The sequence below is a fragment of the Pseudopodoces humilis genome, chromosome 3, assembly GCF_049639895.1.
Source record: "Pseudopodoces humilis isolate 2021_Gansu_Grassland_sample_001 chromosome 3, ASM4963989v1, whole genome shotgun sequence".
NCBI lineage: Eukaryota > Metazoa > Chordata > Aves > Passeriformes > Paridae > Pseudopodoces > Pseudopodoces humilis.
Genome location: NC_142202.1, coordinates 75,579,450 through 75,599,459, shown reverse-complemented (window position 1 = coordinate 75,599,459; position 20,010 = coordinate 75,579,450). Strand labels below are relative to the sequence as shown.

The 20,010-nt window shown below is 36.1% G+C and overlaps 1 protein-coding gene across 1 annotated transcript; it reads left to right on the top strand.

Annotated features, from left to right (window-relative positions):
* The first annotated feature begins 1,083 nt into the window (after positions 1-1,083).
* On the top strand, positions 1,084-18,998 carry MANEA (mannosidase endo-alpha). The gene is made up of 5 exons (XM_005518216.3): positions 1,084-1,139; positions 6,347-6,939; positions 10,264-10,373; positions 12,688-12,764; positions 13,998-18,998. The coding sequence occupies exons 2-5, from the start codon at positions 6,390-6,392 to the stop codon at positions 14,632-14,634; spliced, it is 1,374 nt and encodes a 457-aa protein (XP_005518273.1). The 5' UTR covers positions 1,084-1,139; positions 6,347-6,389; the 3' UTR covers positions 14,635-18,998.
* Positions 18,999-20,010: the final 1,012 nt, after the last annotated feature.

Genomic DNA, 20,010 nt, shown 5'->3' with positions numbered 1-20,010 from the left:
ATGCTAAACAGTTCTTGGAACATTTAAACTGGTTTGGAGAAAAGTTTAAATATTTATAACTGTTTATGAATATGTAATAGGCTGATGCAATCGAAAAGGTATATAAAGGGTGTCTCCGAAATAGCAGGTGTGCTCTTGGCTTGAATGCCAAGCACCCAGGTGCTAAACTTTGCTTTCTTATCTTTGTTTCCTATTGTCCTTTATTAAACTTTTAGATTTTACCAGGAGAGTGAACCTTGTTTTTCACATAACAGAAAGCCAAAAAGGATTGAGTGAATTTTTGGCAGAAAGATCGTCCTCACTCCCAGCACTGAATAAACAAATACCTGCTCTGTAGCCATCTGACTGTAGAGTTTTATATTCTTTCCCAGTTTTGTCATCCGTCTAGAGAATGGTACGAAAGTCAGTGAAGGGCCTGGAGGATGTTTCCATGAGGAGCAGCTGAGGGAGCTGAGACTGTTTAGCCCGGAGAAGGCTCAGGGGCGAAAGGAGGTTGTAGCCAGGTGGGGCGTTCAGCTTCTCCCAGGCAACCAAGGACAGGATGAGATGACATAAGCATAAAGCTGCATGAAGAGAGATTCAGGTTCGACATTAGGAGGAATTTTTTTCACAGAAGGGATGATTAGACATTGGAACAGACTGCCCAGGGAAGTAGTGGAGCCACTATCCCTGGACATGTTTAAAGAGAATGGATGTGGCATTCAGTGCCACGGTTTGACAGGGATGTGTTCGGTCATAGCTTGGAGTCATTGATCACAACCTAAATCGATTCTGTGACTACCACTTCGCAAAGCAACCAACAATCCAGAAAAGCTTTGAAAGAACTGTTTTATGTCTTTCGAGTAAAAAAAAAAAAAAAGACGAAAACAAACAAAACAAAGAGCAAACACAATCTGAAATCCCAGCGGAGGTCCTTGCTGCTCCCAGGCTCCCAGCGGAAAAGGCGGGAGCGCTGCGCGCTTCCCCCCAGCGAGAAACGGGCCCGGCAGCCGCCGGCCGCCCCGCGCATGCGCCCCGGCTGGCGCACGCGCCGCCGCCGCCCCGCCCCGGCGCCGCCCGCGCGGCCCCGGCCCGGCCCGCGCGGCTCCCGCAGGGGCACGCCCGCGCGCGCCCGCCGGCAGCGGCCCTGCCTCCCGCGGGTGAGTAACGGCGCCGGGCCCGAGTCCCGGCCGGCCCCGGGCACTGGGGAAGGGCTCCTGGGGGCTGGGAGAGGCCGGGAGAGGAGGGGACGGTGCCCGCCCCCGCCCGCAGCCGCTGTCACAGGGGCCGCGGAGGCCCCCGGGCGGTGCCGTCCCTCCCTCCTGCGGAAGCCTGGCCGCGCCTCTCGTCCGCGGCGGGCGCTCCTGTGACGGCGGGGGCTGGCGCTTGGTTCCTCAGAGTGAGAGAGAAGTGTGAACGCTCGGAACTCGGTGGCTTGCTCAGGGCATGGGAGCAGCGCAGCCAGCTGGGTCTGCTCCCCGCCCTTGCGTTTAACTCTTGTCAAGCAGCCTGGCCCGAAGTGCCCCGGGGAGCTCCCCGTGAGCCCCGGCTAAATGTCGCTTTCTTCTCATGGCCTGCAGCTGCCCACAGTTAGGCGTGTGTTTCCATGTCCTTTCGAAGCGGGAGAGGGCTGGCTGGCATGTTGAAGGCAAATACTCTAATGTAAAAGCTCTCTTAGCACTTTTACAGCAAAGAATCCAGAAGGATTGTGTTTTGTTACTCCTGCTGTCTTTCTTAAATTCAAATCACGTTTTCTGGTTGTCAGATTTAGAATATCTTTTTCTAAATTGAGTAGACCAAAAAGAAATCTTCCATTATTGGAAGTGTTTAAAAAGATACCTTTTTAGTATGCAATACAGCAGTGAAGTGTCTGCGTGCCATACCTAATGTCTTCTTACATCTTGGTGATTCAAGCTATTTTTAAAAAAAGGCTTTAGAAACAGTCTTTTAATATACAGAGAGTTTTTGAGAAATACCCTGTTTTTTTCTAACACTAGGAACACTCACAAGGTTCTCACACATATGGTCAGCCTCTGTTGCTTTTTATTCTTTGTGATCTCCAGGTCAGAATGTGCTATGTAGATGTGGTGCTTTAAGCACTCTTAACAGTCCTCAGTTTAGTAAACTTCACCTCGTCAATCACTTGGAAAATGAATGTTTCTAGGTGCCGTCTGCACTGTAGCTCCAGAATCAGGGCTTTAAGGCCTAGGAGCTTTGGCTCCATCTAGAACTGATCTATCACTTCAGAGTTTTCAGTTTATTTGAGCTGAGAAAACTTAGTAGAAACTAAGCTTAGATAACTTACCTGGGAAGCTTTGATCCCATCCATGAGCTACCAGCCTCAGTGGCTTCTGGATGACCTTACCTTTACCATAAAATCACATTTTCAGAGCCCTTCCCTGTATTGCATTTCGGTTTGTTATGGTTAAGGAATATCAGAGTGAATAAATTATGGAATTTGCTGAATCCTACTTAACTAGATAAATCTATTTTATCTGAGCCTAATTTCTTTGCATAGCATATTTCTCTCTTGGAATTTGTAAAACTGAAAAAAGCAACCCACTGGGTAGGATACTGAAACTTGAGTTACCTGACCAAAATTATCTCAACTAATTAAGCACCATCACCCCTTTCAACCACGTTTGTTTTTGCTTTTTTTTTATTGCTTTTTCTTCTCTGACTAAAGAAACATTCTTATTTGGGAGAACGTGTCAGGGAAAAAAAGCTATGCATCTGTACATCTGTATGCTTTTTTCTTCATATGGAGGAAAGGATAAACAGTAGGTTTTCCTACACAGTAACTTAAGAGTAAAAAAAGCACTAGTGAGGGAGAAAAAAAAAATCACTGTCAGGTAAGAGCTTGAGACATTCAATTAAGTTTGCAGAACAGTTAGGAAAATACTTCAGATTTTTTCACAGACCTTTTTTTTCTTTTCTTCATGGAGGAATTGTTTTAAGAAGGCTGGAAATTTAGCCTGCTGTGATGAATTTAATGTTATTTATTACTAAAAACCCAAATTAATTTGGAACAGAGATGATCATAATGGGATAGACTTACATGTATTTTGTGCTTTTAATTCTATATAGTAGTTTACAAACTAAAAAGCAAAACAACTGTGTCAGGTGTTGAGGGTTTTTTTGAGAAGAGAATGAAATGTACAGGAAATACAGGTTTTAACTTTTCCTGGTAAAGCTTCATATTTTTCTCATGTTATGAAGGAAACTACCATCTGTATTCAGTAATGGAGAAACTCTGACCTGTTACTGATGTTTTTTTCCTTCTTTTAAAATTTATTAAGTATGCAGGAGAAAGAGCCCAAACTGCTTACATTTTTGTCTGGTACACCTATATGTGTCAACAAACATGGAGTTTGAATTCAAAAGCTTCTGAGTCAGGGTAACTGCATGTAAGATCTTAACCTTCATAAAGCTGAAGTTATTCAGCCTGACTTTTCTCAGTAGGAAAAGTCAATTGCTGTTAAATCCAAGTGAATCCAAAAGTCCTAGGCAAGATACTTCCTAATGTACCTAATGATACTTCCTACATGTACCTCAGTAAATACCAGTCAAACTCTAAAATTTGAATGTCCATGACAAATGCAAAATCACAAGCTATGCTTTGTCTACTGAATGTTGAATCAGAAATGTATTTTTAAGGTTTTTCCACTTCCAAGGACAGACATAATTTCATGTGGCTGTTTCACTGGCATGTTTGCTCAGTCTGTTTCCTTTTGCTGTGGCACTAGCATTGATGAGGGTAATTTATCCATCACTGTCTCTGAAAAGTAGATCTGAACAAGATTAAATGACATGTGAAGCACTGCTAACCTGTAGCCTTTCGATGCAGCTTTCACAATATAGGTGTCTGTGCCAGGTCTAAATTACATTATCATCATTGAGACTGATGTCTCCCCAAAACACAAGCCTTTACCATAGATATCAGTTACTTGTTCTAGAAATTATGCACTTTGATGCTGAGCCTCTGTATAAGCATAGCAGAAGTTCATAATATGGTGTGGTAGACCAAGGTCTGTCTCAATGCTAGTCAAATGCTCGTAAGCATGCTGCTCTTTTTTTAGTATACTTCAATGTGAATATTCCATTGAAAAAATACTTGTTGAAATAATAACGTGGAGCACCAAGATCAATTCCTGACACTTCAGACTAATGGCTTAATGATAGTGAAATCTTGATCTAAACAGGAGAAATTGAGTAGTTGATATACCAACCACGAATAAAAAGGAACAGCTTCTTTGATATGGAATAGGAAAACCCACATGAAAAACCTTGAGCATTCCAATTATAGGCATTGTAGTCATGAGTTCTTCACAGAAGAGATAAAATAATAATTGCAGAGGTAGTTTATCTCTGGCAGTCCTGTATGTTGTTTAATGAAGATCAGTGGCATCTGGGTTAAATTAAATGGAATACATTAATACATTAGTCAGATGAATAATATTGTTTCCTTAAAAAAATCAAAACCCTTCGGAAAACCTTAATTTATCTAATCGGAATTAATGAGTTAAATTACCAGGTAGGGGTAGCATTATCTACTAGAAAGAAGACTGAAAAGGTAGTGAAAAATAGCAGGAGCATTTTTAGTGTATTTAAAGTTAATTTCTTAATAAAGTAAGATGTTCTGTACTCCAAACAATCTCTGTCAGAATTCTAAAATCATGGGATGGATTGTTAGCCATAGAAGAAGTACCCTGTAATTTGACATAAAGCAATGTGAAATCCCCTAAGCATGTATGCTGTAAAGCCATTTTCCCTGGCAGTAGCCAAATGTATGGTTTCAGAATCCATTTGGGCAAAATGAACATAATTTTCGTAGTCTAGCCTTGCTCCATCTGTTCTTTGTTGGCTTTAGTGCTGTGATACTTATTCAACTGAGTCCACTCTCTAACTAGGTAAAAAAAGTGCATTGGGATTTTCATGTTGTTTATTTTTAAAATGTTAACTGGGTTTTGCTCTTAAAGTAAATGAGTGATCTTGCTGTGAAAACCAAATGAATCCCAGAGGTAAGGACAGTAGGATGAACAGATTAATACTGGAAATGGAAGCAAAAGTTCCTGTTGTGGCAGTGTAATACTGCTAATTCAATTCAGGCTGTATTGTTAAAAAGCATATTCTAAAATTGCTTATCTAAAATTATCATAGCAGTAGCAAGCAGTATATTGTGACAACTGAGCTCTATGTTAATGCACTGTAACATTGGTAGGAAGCAAAGGTCAGATAATTGATAAGTATTTTAAAATTACCTGTGTATATCTCAGTAAATAAGGTTCTAAAATTTAGGGGTCAGTCACAGAAATACAAATTACAGCTATGCTGTGTCTAATGACCCTTGAATTAGAAATTTAGTCTTAGATTTTCTAGTTTAGTGTTGTCAGTTTTATTCATAATCTTGTTCCACATAATTCTGTAGTAACCTAAATTTTGTTAATACTTTTCGCTGGTTCTCTTGTGATAATGTTGTACAGGAATTAAAGTTATAAATAAAGTTAAGTTATCAGACCTTCCATTCCATTCTAGTAAATACTGATTTTCTTCCCCCTACTTTCGTGGTTCACATCTTGCTGTGTACCATTGGTCTTGTTTTGAATTTAGCCCTGGAACACTACATGAAGTGTCAGGCAACTGTGACATTGTACTAACTGGCTGCCAGCAGCTAACTCACAGGCTTTCTGCTTGAGATACATCCTTATTGCTCTGCTGTTTTTTGCTTATGTGATTCAGATTCAGAAAAAGAAAAAAAAAAAAAAATTTAGATGTGTAAAGTTGCAAAGCATCATGGTTTCAAATTTAATTTGCTGGAATATTTTGTTAATATAATGCTTAACAGAACACAAAGTGGTTGGTCTGAAGCCAGTAAATAGCTTAGTGAATGAAACCTTCATTCTGAACATAAGTTGTAGTTCTGTCATACCCCATATTGTTTTTGATGTTTGTACTGCTATGTTATTCTCCTTTCATGGCTTCTGCTTTTTTCTTCTGTTTTATTTATTATTTCTACCTGAATAGCACTTACAAAACATAATAGTTCTTAAATACTGCAACCAGAATTTACATTTCATGGGATTCATCAGGGTTAGGATAAAAATTAATTTCAAAAGTAAAATACTTTATAAAATATTTGAGTCCTTGGTGGTAGAACCTCAAAATGTGACACGTGTTCTCAAAGAAAGAAATGGGGTTTTTTTTGTGTACCCCACCCTCCATAAAGGTGTTCCTTCTGCGGTCAGTTTTTTCACATCACGTTTGTCTCTGTGTTATTTTTATTATGTAGAGATTTTATGAAGTATTTCATACTGCTGAATACTAGGTAATAAGAAATCTGACTTGAGAATATTTGTCTTTTGATCAGTTGCGGCCAAAATCCTTCTGTTGGGATTCTGAACTATGACATCATGGCAAGATTTCGCAGAAGAACATGCATCATTTTGTTGCTTTTTATTTTGTTTATTTGCTCCATAATGATGGCTTTGAAGACTCTGAGACCTGACAGAGCTGGCTTTGGGGATCCATTTGGACTTGGTTTGTTGCCGGAGCTTCAACAACGGACAGTGCTCTTAGACAGTAAACAGAATTCGTTAAATAGGGCTCAAGGAGATACTGTGACACGTGTTAGTAATTTGCATAGTATTGCTGTCAATACTATGAAAGCATCTATGTTTCCAGTAAAAAAGCTGGAAGAGGAGCTGTCTTCTCCTAATTATAACTTTCATATATTCTACTATACTTGGTATGGGAATCCACAGTTTGATGGTAAATATATTCACTGGAATCATCCGTTGTTGCCACACTGGGACCCCAAAATTGCAAACAATTATCCAAAGGGAAGGCATACTCCTCCTGAGGACATTGGGGCCAACTTTTATCCAGAACTTGGATCTTACAGTTCCAAAGACCCTACTGTCATAGAAGCCCACATGAAACAAATGCGTTCAGCTTCAACTGGTAATGAATGTTAACATTTCAGCATGTTGTTCATTTATCCAGCCTTACATATGTGAATGAGCACAACTGAGCTATCCTGCTTTCTTTCTGTGTAATTCAGGAAATATCTGAAACTGGTAAATGTCTTTATATGTCTGAGTTTTAACCCCCAACTGAAACCTTCATCTTCAAAGCTGTGTCTGATGAGTGTAACAGCACAGAAATGTAAGAATGGTGTTTGTAATACTCAAGGTACATGTTTTTCATGACTTACTGCTAAACACTGATAACATAAATGAAAATACAGAAACCTTGGCTAGAATATATTGTCTGTGTATTTTATTTTTGGAGATGAATACTTCAGTTTAAAGAATAGGTTTCAGTAAATCATGCTAACATGGTTAAGGAGCAGTCTGTTCAAATATGAATGGGCTTTTTTCTCCGAATGCTGTGTGTGCAATAACAGTTATGTATTGATTCGTTACTGTCTAAAAGTATCTCCTTTCAGCACAATTGATGTTCCCTTTTTCTAAATAAGATTAACTGTATATATAAGAATATTCAATATATTTTTAGTGTCCTTCCTGGTTGTTGGGCTTTTATGGTCCTTTTTATGTTAATCTTTAAAATAAGCAGTCATATAGGCTAATATTAAACTTTGAACAGCTTCTGTAAATGTATGTGGAGCAACATGACCAAAGTTCATTATTGACATAGTGCTAATCACCTTGTATTGAATGTCCTTCATTCACCTCATCACTAAGGTATAATATAATTCTTATATTTTGATTGATGGTATTTACTTGTGTAGTGTTTACTTCTTGGTTATTGTCATCTTCTGGGTTTTTACCTCACATTTATTTTGTACAGGGATTAATACAAACAGGAAATTTCTGACCCTCTTGACTAATTTAACTGCATCGACAGGAGTAACAAGACTGTTGCAGAGAAATCTCAGATATAAGTTGCCAATAAGCACTGTTTTAGTCTTACCTAAAACAAGATAACGTATCATAGTGTGATGAATGCAAGGGGGGCACTTGCAGCTTTAGAAGAGTATGTGATGTTTCTCATCATCTTAATACAGATGTCTAAGAAAGTTGAATTGCTAGTGGAAAAGGTGTCAATTACTAGAAAAAAAACATTTTGCATAATAAATTTCTAGTAGCTTCAGTTAGTTTTCCATTTAAAACTTAGAAATGTGAATGAGTAGTTCAGGTTTCCTGTGACACGCTTTGTAACATAACTGATATTTATAAAGAGTCACTTTTTCCCTGCTGTTGTTCTGATTTAAGGATTTAAGTGCAATTTAATTTGTTCTCTTCCATCTAGATTTGACTAACGTAAATCATCAGGTGTTTTTTTAAAGAATTATACTTTGTTCATTTTTTGTGTACTGTGAGGTTGACTATTTACAGTTTATCCTTTTTCTCTCTTAGCCAGTGTCTCATCCATTTTTATATTTTACAGTCACATAATCATTTTTTCTCACCATTTTTGAGGCTTTATCAAAGAACATATGAAAAAAGAAAAATGTAAGTGGTTCTTTCAGCAAATATTGTCTAATGATTGAAGGCATATACGAGATTGGGGCAACAGGAGTCTCATGCAGTGCTCTCCTGTAGTCTTTTTATATTTTACAATTCTTATATATTAATTTCCTAATATTTTACAGATTAATACAGTATATTCTATTAATGAGATTGCTTGGGGAAGTTTGTTTTTTTTGCAGCAACCTTTTTTTGTGTCCACTTTTGATTTTACTCACTTTTCTGGTTCTAAACATTTATGACACTATTTTTAGTGTCAAATTCACCTCCTTTTTTTTTAGACTATTGAAATGACACATAATTATTTTTTTTTAACTACAGGAAAGAAAATGTGTAGTAGTCTTTCTCAGAAAAAGACCAATGCAAATTTGAATTTAGGTTCCTTGATCAACAATTCTGTCTCCTGAACTTTTATGTATTTCCTAAAGGTGTAAAAGAGGGTCTTGTCAGATATATTCAAGATATCCAGATTTGTTGCTGTTCTGCTTGTCCTCTACACCTTATCATTAGCATTTAGTCTTTTTCTTTTGTGTGAAATAAAAGGTAATCTGATAAAATGCAATAAAATACTGCATTTTGCTTTCCTTGAGCAGACTGTGTCTTGTGATTATCTGTTATTTGTGATTTTCTTTTTGATAAAATGCAGAGCGACTGTGTCTAAGAGTAGTTGAACTCCCTTCTGTGTGTAGTGAATTGCAGATTTCTGGTTTTGATATTGTATGATTATTCACTGTAATTTATGGTTTCTTTTTCCTAGTTTTGGAATTGTTTGTTGGAAATTGTTCAGAAATGTTAGAATGTTAGTAAAGATACTTCCCTAGCTCAGTGAATTTATTCATTTACTTAAATCATTACTTAGTTAAAAAGAACCATATTCACTTATTCTTCTGTATGTTCTAAATAGCATTGCTAGGAAAATATTTCTACATCACTGTTTCATGATTTTTTCAGACTTAGCTTCTTTTTGATACTGTTTCCAGCTGTGCACCTGAAAGATCTAATCTGTTTATCTAGCAGCATTTTGTTTTAGCAGGGAAGGGTTTAGTCTTTCTGAGGAGCGTGTTCTTTTGCTTTCTCGGGGAGCATCAGAAAAAAAGACATGTTATTTGTTGTCTTTTTTATCCACAGCACTGGTAACATCCTTAAATTATTGATAGTTACTCAAGCATTTTTGAAGACAATAAATTTAAAAACTAATTTTACATGCTTGGAAGGGTGGATTATACCATAGTAATTGTATGAGCAAAAAAGAAGGTTGTGGGATTGAAGTCACTGTTTCTAGTAATAAATTGTTTTGTATTTTAGCCAGAGATACAATGAGGAAATATGATGGAGAGTAAAGTTTAATAGGTTAAGAATCTTCTTCATCACGTGTACAACTCTTATCTCTTCAGTGTTCTATAACCCATTTATCTTGATACTCTCTGCCTGTGTCATGGCATAGCTATAATGCCTTAGTGGAGAGCACTCTTTTCTTCTTGTACAACCTGAAGGTTGAAACGCTGTGCTGAAAAGTGGGAGGGGACAGCTCTTAAGTGTTTGGCTTAGGACACTGAGTACAGATTTGTTCCCTTGACAAATGATCTAACCACTCTTTGTTTTGCAGTCCTATAAAGAAAGGAGTTAAAATCCCCTCTGAGAATACTGAGATTTTGTAACTGCTAAAAAAATTATTTGAGATTCTGATTTATTTTTTGTAGATATCACATTAATAATTGTAACTCATGACAATGTTACAGTATATATACCTGTAATATGTTAAACAACATTTAAAACTCAAGTTTTATATTTTCAGGTGTAATAGTGCTTTCATGGTACCCACCAGGTATGGCTGATGAAAATGGAGAACCAACTGATGATTTGGTGCCAGTTGTTTTGGACTATGCACACAAATATAACCTAAAGGTAAAGCATTTGTAGATGACTGATAGGACCAATTAGGAAAGTAAACCTTGATATTGTACTGCACTTTGTTTTGGTCAGGGAAGCCTTTGAATTGCACTGAACTTTGGTAGGACCCGAGTAATATTCCCCTATAAGCAGAATAAATATTGTAATCTGCTTTAGCCTGCAGAATCTGAGGCATAGTGTGGTGCATTTTTATTTTATTTTAATTTCTTTTCAGGAAACAGTTTTTAAAATAAGACATTATATTGTTTTCCAGTGAGTCTTTGGAGCTGAGGGAAGTATTACATATTCCAAAATACTGTGAAATACAGTGAGCTATAAACTAAGGACCTTTGAGAAAGAAAAAGACTTATCTTCATTTTGCTTTATTTCATAACTTGTTAGCACCTGATCATAGAGATCAGGAGCGAGCATCTATGAGGAATAAAGATAGAATATCTAGTTTGAATGAATGTCTTTATTGCAGAAGGTACCAGGAACACTTGCCTTGGACTGTAAGGTCAGACGCATGCTGCTCAGACTTCAGAGTTACTTCAGGGCATGACAGGGATAGAAAGGCTAAGTTACTGGTGTCTTAAAATAGGTAAAAAATCGAGTTAAAGATTACATTAATTGATCAGTGGAATCTTAAATTGTGGTTGTGTTTTGTTTATTTTTAGAATAAAACTTGTATTTCCCTTTTGTGGTAATGAAAATGTGCATTTCATTTTAATCTCTCTCAAGTAATAAATTTGAGTTTTTAAGTAGCTGCATATGTTTCATCTCTGGAGTGTGCTGTCTGTACTGTGTACTGAAAACACAACCTGTTCATCTGCTCTGGTTTTAGTCGGTTTTGCAAGTTGCAGACTCTCAGTGAAATTTCCTGTCACTGGGGGTAACCATAGATTCCTTAGCAAGCAGGTGGAAAATAGGATGATTAAAATTGATACAGAAGTAATTTTGAAACTGTTACAAATACTGTCTGATTTGCATCATATGATATAGGTTGCACTCTATCTAATAAATTTTTAAAAAGACAGAAAATGGTATAATCCTTTCCCAAAATCTTCAGACCATCTAGTTGAGTTTGCTCTCACCTCAAAGAACTTGTTAACATTCAAGTCTCAAAGGAGTCAAGGCCAAATGAAATAAGCTACCAAGGAAATAGTGTGTAGTAGTATGATAGTGATTGCAAAATGGATGAAGCTGCTGTTACCACTTGGAAGAATTACTGGAATACAGATACTCAGGATAGATATTGCAGGAAATGCTACCTTCACTGTAATGTTTTTAAGTATTCTAGCACTAGTAAGTTATTGTAGTAAGTGTTAGGAGTCTCAGTAGACCAAAACAAATATACAAAATACGTTTCTGTTTTGTCTGCAAAATAGAAGTCTGGGAGAAAATATGCCCTTTTGATTTGCCTGGTTTTGATAGTTGGAAATGAAAGATGAAATTATAGTGCTTTTCACCCTCTACTGTCAGTCTTAGTGATTTAGTCTAAAACTATTTTTCTATAGTTTCTACTTAATAGAGAGATTTGCTCTGCAGTGGAAATTTTCTACTGTTGCAGAGTTGTCAAAGACTTTATTAAATACATTCTGCTCTAAAATTGCTTATGAAAAACTTGTTGCTTTGATTAATGTAATATATTCTTCCATCATTGTCTATTTGAAAACAAATTTATTCTTACATTGGAATTCACACATATTGATTAATCAACTCTATAAGCTCCAACCTTGATATTCTGAGCAATAGCAGTATATTGTAGTAGATTTAGTTCCAAGAGCTTGTTGCTGTTGATAAATCTATAAAATACTAGATTAAAGTTTTCATTTCCCAAATCTTGAAATGTATTTTGACTCTGAAAACTATCCTTGGAGCATTTTTAATATTTTTTAAAAATAAAAAATTAAATTTTAAAAATAATGTATTATTTTTAATAGATTAGTTAGAAATAAAATATTTAAATGTTTCATTAGATTATCAGTTCTTTGACATTCAAATAGCTAATATTTTAAGTTTTAGGTTTTGTAGCTTTTTAAGTTTTCTGAAGCATGCTACACTTGCTGTAGCCTACGGTAAACAAGCAGTGTTCTATGTAAAAAACCCAAGTGTTTAAAACCAAACTTCCTGGGATCTGAAGCTTCTAATGAATGTCAGTTGTGCAGGAGTTGTACCAGGGTTTGATTATTCTCAGTCTAGACTGATGAAATGTTTGGTCTGTAAAGAACTGTATTTTTTTGACGGGTTCTTGCTTCATATAATACCCAGTGCCCATGTATTCAGTCATGTTTTACATTTGTGTTGCTCTTACGTTTTCATCTATCAGGTCACTTTTCATATCGAACCTTACAAAGACAGAGATGATCGCAGCATGTACCACAATGTCAAGTACATCATTGACAGGTGAGCTTTTTCAGAACCGTTTCCTTGGGGTTTCTTACATGCTGATTTAGGGGACTTCGTATATGAACTAAAGCTTCTAAAAATATGTAAGGATGTCTACTGAGACTGAAGAGAGCTGAAAGGAACTTTGTTCATATTTCATTGCTGCAAAACTCGGTCTGTTTTTTAAATATTGAAGTGTGAATTTTACATAGATTCTCAAATTTAAATTGCTTTCAACATTTTTAATATCACAAGTCATACTTTAGATACTTCAGGTTAGCAACACATTTTGATAGTGACAGACTGGCAGATAGAGCTTTATTGCGTGGACTTCTAATGGTTTAACTTCACAAATTCTGTACAGCTACTAGTTGTTTTGCTGATCAGCGCTGCTTAGACTGTTGTTATTTCATACTGAATTAGGGAATTGCCCTTTAGAGGAAATTGATAACTGTAGCACAGTTTGACACTGTCACAGTTTAACCCCGGCCAGCAACCTAGTTTACCACCAGCTGCCCCTTAATTCCCTCTCTCATTCCCTAGCACTGGGGAAGTGAATCAGAAGGAAAAGATAGACTTTGTGGGTTGAGCAATTTCATGATTGAAGCAAAGTAGTATTATAATAATTACACCAATAGTATTATTAGGAATGTTAATGGAAAGGAGAAGGGGAGAGAGTAACAGAAACCAAGATGAATTGCTCACCACCTACAGGGCAGTACCCAGCCCAGCCCTGTTCAGTCCTCTTCCAGGTAGCTCCCTCAGTTTATATATGGGCATGATATTCTGAAGTGTGGCATATCTCTTTGGCCAGCTCAGGTCAGCTGTCCTGGCCTTGCTTCCTCCCAGCTTTTTGTGCAGCTCCTCATTGGGAGAGCAGGAGACACTGAGAAGTCCTTGACTTATGGTAAGTACTACTTAGCAGCAGACAAAACATCAATGTGTTATCAGTTTTATTCTCATGCTACATCAAAAAAAATCACAGCACTGGACCAGCTACTAGGAATATTAACTCTGTCCCTGACAAACCCAGGACAGTTACTAATCTGTAGTAGTTTAAAGGTTCATTGAAGAGTCGTTGTTTGATACTTAAGCAAACACTGAACTGGCAGTGGATATGATGTGCTGTGTTTCGAAGTCCATGTCCTGTAGTTTAAAATTAATTTTTGGGAAAAGTCTTCAGCTCAGATTGTACAAGAGTATTTTCCAAATGGCAAATTTTTGTCGTAATGATACTTGTTTGCTTTATAGATATGGAAGCCATCCAGCCTTTTACAGGCATAAGACCAGCACAGGTAGACTTCTTCCCATGTTTTATGTTTATGACTCTTACGTAACAATTCCTGAAATATGGGCAAATCTGTTAACTGTCTCTGGATCCCAGAGTATTCGAAATACTCCCTATGATGCATTATTCATTGCACTTCTTGTAGAAGAAAGACATAAGCATGACATTCACAGAAGTGGTTTTGATGGAATGTACACGTACTTTGCTACCAATGGCTTCTCCTACGGCTCATCACACCATAATTGGGCAAGTTTAAAAGCCTTTTGTGATAGTAACAACTTAATGTTTATTCCAAGTGTGGGGCCAGGTTATATCGATACCAGCATCCGACCATGGAACAACCACAACACCCGGAACCGTGTTAATGGGAAGTACTATGAGACTGCCTTCAGTGCAGCCCTTCTGGTGCGACCAGAAATTATTTCCATTACATCTTTTAATGAATGGCATGAAGGAACTCAGATTGAAAAAGCGATCCCTAAACGGACTGGACAGGTGGTTTACCTTGATTATAAACCCCATAAACCAAATGTTTACCTAGAGCTTACTCAGAAGTGGTCTGAGAAGTACAGAAAAGAACAAGAACAGTGGCTTATGTGAGTTGTCCCAGCTGCAGTCGTTTCCTAATGCATTGACTGTATTGAGAAAGAAATTGAGAGCTGAAGAATCTGTTATTAAATGTCTTTATTTTATCTTTTGAATGTATATGCACTACTACTGAATTTTAATTTTGAAAAGTAAAAAGATTATAAGAATATTGGCAATTCTGTCTGACTGGATATTTTAGTTCAAAAATATTCAGGGAAAGCTGTTTGTTATTCAGTTGTTTATGTTTTTTTATCTTTGTAACTTGCATGCTGAGTTTTCAGAACATCTGCATGGGACAACGCTACATGACCAAAGTATAACAAAAAACTGGCACAGTTTCTTCCTTCCTTTATTCCTGTAGTTGTGTTTCTAATCAAACTGATGCTGTAATCTAAATTCTCATAGATTCTTGCAGGATGCATGTCTACAGTGTGTGGAATAATCTACATTTTGATGCTTTGTATACAGAATTCTTGACATATGAAAGGACTGAAGAGTTATGTGTGATGCAACACCACTGGGTTTTGTTTAAAAAAAATGTATTTGAAAGAAAGTTCCAAAGAACTGCTGAAAGATTTCTAGTTTACTTACATTTTCTCTGTTTGGTACATAGTGTAGACTTTTGCAGATTACTGGATACCAACCAGGAACGTTTGTTTTTTCTATTACTTTGAATTTAAAAAAAAAAGTTAGAGTGGAAAATATTTTTGAGGGGATAAACCCCCTAAAGATGCAAAAAGTTTATTAAAACTTCCATTGTTGCATATTTTCTGCTAACTGACTGAATACACAGATCTAGTGTGCTTTTTTAAATGTTTAAAGTTTCTAGTATCTTACTTGTCCTGCAATAACTGAATTGTAGGAATTTTTTTTTTTGTCTCTGATTTAGGAGCAACCTAGTTTGGTAGCAATGAGAGCAACTACCCATTTGTTTAATTTGAAATCTGAGATTTCTCATTTTCATCTAGTCCATTTAGTTCTTCCAGGATTCAGAACTGTAGATACTAGTATCTTGCTGTTATTCAAATAACCACCCTACCAGTTCTACCTGTAAGACTGTGGTGTGCCTGGAAATGAGTATTTTCAGTCCTAAGAATCTCACCTGTGTAATGTTGTGATTATTAACTGACATTTTTTATGAGGTTTGAAAGATTCAATCACACAGACATACCTCCTCGGAAATACATTTTTTGGGGGATTTTCATAGAATTTCATAACAAAGCTGTAAACTTTGGAATTGTAGAAACAGCACTGTTTTGTTTATTTGCAGGAAGTGTTTAATCTTAGCAAAGTGGATTCTTTCTTAGTTGTTAATTTAATTTTTTTAATCTACATACAAGGTTCTGATCCTGTGTTTTAGTTCATATGCTCAGACTATTGTGACCACTATTAACAGCTAGAATTCCATTAATTTCAGCACAACCCATGAAAATTACACTCTTTACTCAAATCTCAATCTGTAATCTGTCTGTTAAGTGGTGAGGTGAATGTGAGAACTTCTGTTAAATCAGAAACCAAACTAATATATTTTTTTCCAGAAAACTTTGTCATTCCAAATAAATATAAACCAGTTACCACTATACATTTCTAGAGTCTTTCTGGTATGAAAAAGGTTTATTTATATACAGTTTAGATTTTTTGTCATTTCTTTGCAGTAGTTCAAGTGATGAGGTGTCATCTTATGCCCTCAGCTGCTTGAAAAAATAAAGAAATTGGATGGCAGATATATAACCTGGCATGTTGAAGTGTGCCTCTAGTGTTACTGGAGTCATATTAATCTCTCTTTATTTTTCTGCATTTTCCTATGGCATTTCTGCAGGGTCTGAAATGCCTCTAAAGGAAATGTTTACTAATGCTTATTTTCTTTTGCTATACTCCGGTGGATGAACTGACAGACATAGGTATGACCACAGTCAGAAAATAGTGTCTGAGACATTAAAAGCACTTGTTAGACTTTTACCAATTCCAACTACTCCCTTTTTTAAGAAATCTGATATTAATTTTACCATAAATCCCTTAAATAGCTATACATTACTCATTTTTATAATTTGTTGTATGTTTATGCTTTTACAGCTCAGAGTCCATATATTTATTTTAAATGTGAGGGAACAGTTAAATATTTTACATATGTTATTAAAAGATCTTCTGAAATCAAACCTTTTGAATGGACAAGTCACTTTGTTGTCCCTTTGATTAAAGTTTTGTCATCCACTGGTCTTTTCTCATTGTAGTTATCTGAGCACTTTACTGGTCTTGGCGACTTTGCACTCACCTTTCAGCCCTTACTTTCTCTTAGTGGCAGTTTATTTTCTCTGTGACTGTGAAAGTCACTCCTTTGTTGCTGTGTATAGAAGCATTTGAAGTCTGTTGTATGGTATTGTAAAACTGAGGTGATCTGTCTTGTATAAAATGAAATTTATGGTAACTATGTAATGGATCTTCATTACTCCGAAAGACTTTTGTAATTGCTTTAAGGGCATTGTTTAACCCATGCCATGAAGTGGTTTGGGTCATGGCACACTGATGTCTAATGGGACTTTCAGAAGAAATTTACAGAATTTCTCTAGAAAATAATGAAAGTTAAGTGCCTAGAAATTCATCACCCCTGATCATTTGCTGTATTTTTTATGTGCTTGATGTGTTTTAAAGCATAAATATGCAACCTCACATAATATTTCAGAGTTGAGAATTCAATTTGATGATCTTAAGGAAAGCTGATGGATTAGCAGCTACTAGAACTAAACCACCTGCCTGAGCAATGCTTTCTCTTTACTTAAAGCAAGTCAATGTGCTGCTTCTTGTTATGGGGAGTGGAGAGTTTTGCTTATGGACTGTTTCTGCATTCATGATGATTCTTTGAAATTTGAGTAAAAATAGGTCGGTGGGAAAGGATTTGTTCAAATGAAAAGGAATAAGATGGTTACAAGGGCACAGTTGCTGGGGCAAGGGAGGAGAAGAGTGAATGTATTTAAGAGGGTGGTGACTCCAAGCTTTAGGATTACAGTAGGACAAAAAGGGGAACTCCAGTGTGCAGCCAAAATTGAGAGGTGGGGAAGAATATTTGAAATGATTTTGAGATTTGAAATAGATTGAAGGAATATCCAGATCCCATTTCACTTTGGTGTCCCACCAGTTTTACTTCTTGGCCAACTGGGAAAAAATACTGTAATGTCTGTTTTTAATATATTTACAATGATTAAATGCACTTGATTCATCTTGTTACATTATTTCATGGTACTTAGAGTGATACAGGAAGTTCTAAAAGAGATTGTGCCATGTTATGCCTCTGCAAATACAGAAATAGCTGAAGTCATCAATCACATACTGCTGACTGAGTATTGCCAGGGTGTAAATGGTTTCTAGACAAGTAACAAGTCCTTGTGATAAGAAGAGAACATATTTTTAAAAGAAAATCTATATGTTCATTTCTGCTTCTGTGAGTTATGATCAAGTAAATTGTTTTAGTTCTGTGAGCTGTCTCAGAACTGAAGCTTAGAACATCAACTCTGAAATAAGAATGTGTTATTAAATCTTGTATAATAGTGCATGTTTGTCAGGTCTATAATCTTGTAGTGAATTTTTTGGCAAACGTGCTGATGCTGTTACTATTTTAGTGGCAAGCTTTGGATTATTGTGAGTATAGTTTCTGCACTGATGTTGATCGTATTTGTCTAGTGCATCTCTTTTGAGGTGCCAATGATTTGTTTCTTAAGAGGTTATTGAAGCAGAAGGCTCTTCAGTGAAAACAGTTTTTTTTATGAAACTTGGTATGTATATGCTCTGCATAGTTTGAATGAACACATTCACACACACATGGTTCTTAGGTTCAATTGAAAACATCTCTCAGGAGTGTTTTCATCTCTGTGTTGCCAGTAAATGTATCTCTGGGCACATGGATAAGGACTTACTGTGATTTAAGGCACTTTTTTTTCCCTGAATCTCATGAACATAAAAAGAGGAAATAAATAATTTATAAACAAATTATTTGCCACTGGATATCAGAGGAAAATCTCTCTCCCAAGTCCTACAAGTACTGTCTTCAGCTTCCTGATTCATTAAGATTGTGTCAGTGTTTTGTTTCTTTTTATCTTTTACTTTTGACCAGCATGTTAAATGTTATATAAGTTCCTAAGGTGACTGTATTTCTAAAATTTCATAGTTAGAATATTCAGTAAAGAGAATCTATAAGATCAGTGGCAAAGCAGAAAAGCGTGATGTGAATTTGATACTGTATAGGTGAATATGTTGTGAATGGATAATGTATCTTTGATATGCATTGAACACAAATAAAAAATACCTTTCTTGTAATACCCTACATGGCTGTGACAGAGATGAATTTGCTTACATAAAATAAAAAATGTGTGTGTTTCTGTTTAGATATGTGCATATATCTGAAGTCATTATTTTTAAAGTAATATTTCATTGTAATAAAATTACAAACTGGGTTCTGGTACTTTTAAGTAAGCAGTGGTTTTAATTCCCTATGATATTTACAGAAGATCTTTTTGCTTATAAATGTTTCCATGAATAATAAATATATGCCCAAAAATTACAATTTTTAAAGGAATTTGTGATGGTGGAGTCTTTTCATAATATGAGTTTTGAAAGTTAATTTTTATTTTTCTATTGCTATGTGTGTGTAGAATTTATTAGACTCAAAACAACAGGCTTATCACAATTTTTTATAAACAGACAATGCTGCTGAAGTTTTTAGGCCTAATTTTATTGCATCTTATTAGGCTGCTGAGTTCACTACTGCATGGTGTTGCAAGTGTCTTTTGCATCCTGAGGTATAAGTGTATGTTGACAAAGTAAAACTGAAGTTTGCAGTTCATACTGAAGTTTAGGAGGGAGGGACACACAAATTATTGGCCTTGCAGGAGAATGGTTTACAACTGATTATTACAGAAGGATGAATTAAGTATTTGTTGCATTCTGATAGTATATTGTGCTGTTCAGGCATAAAAAATTTGGAAGGTTAACATTGCCATTTTATTTTTCACAGCAGTGTGAAATCACCTATGTGTTTGAAAAACGTGTTTTGTCGTTCAGACAAACTAACTGCACTGGTATGAAAGAAATTAAAGCTAATTCACACACATAGTATTGTGTATTTCTGTACATACAGTCATCATACAGTATGATGATCTTGTGGAAAGATGAGAATCCTATTTTGTATATTCCATTATTGCTACTATTCAAAGCTGGCTTAGCACATTCAAAAATTAGGAAGTTTTTTAAAATTGAATTTGTATGTATGCAAATATGTGCATACACAATATTTTCCTCATGTCTTTCTGAAAAATGCTACTGCCCTTGGATGGATAGAAAAAATCCAGAGCAGTTTTAGTCATTCCGAGATCTTGTCAATGTCCATGGAGTGATCCA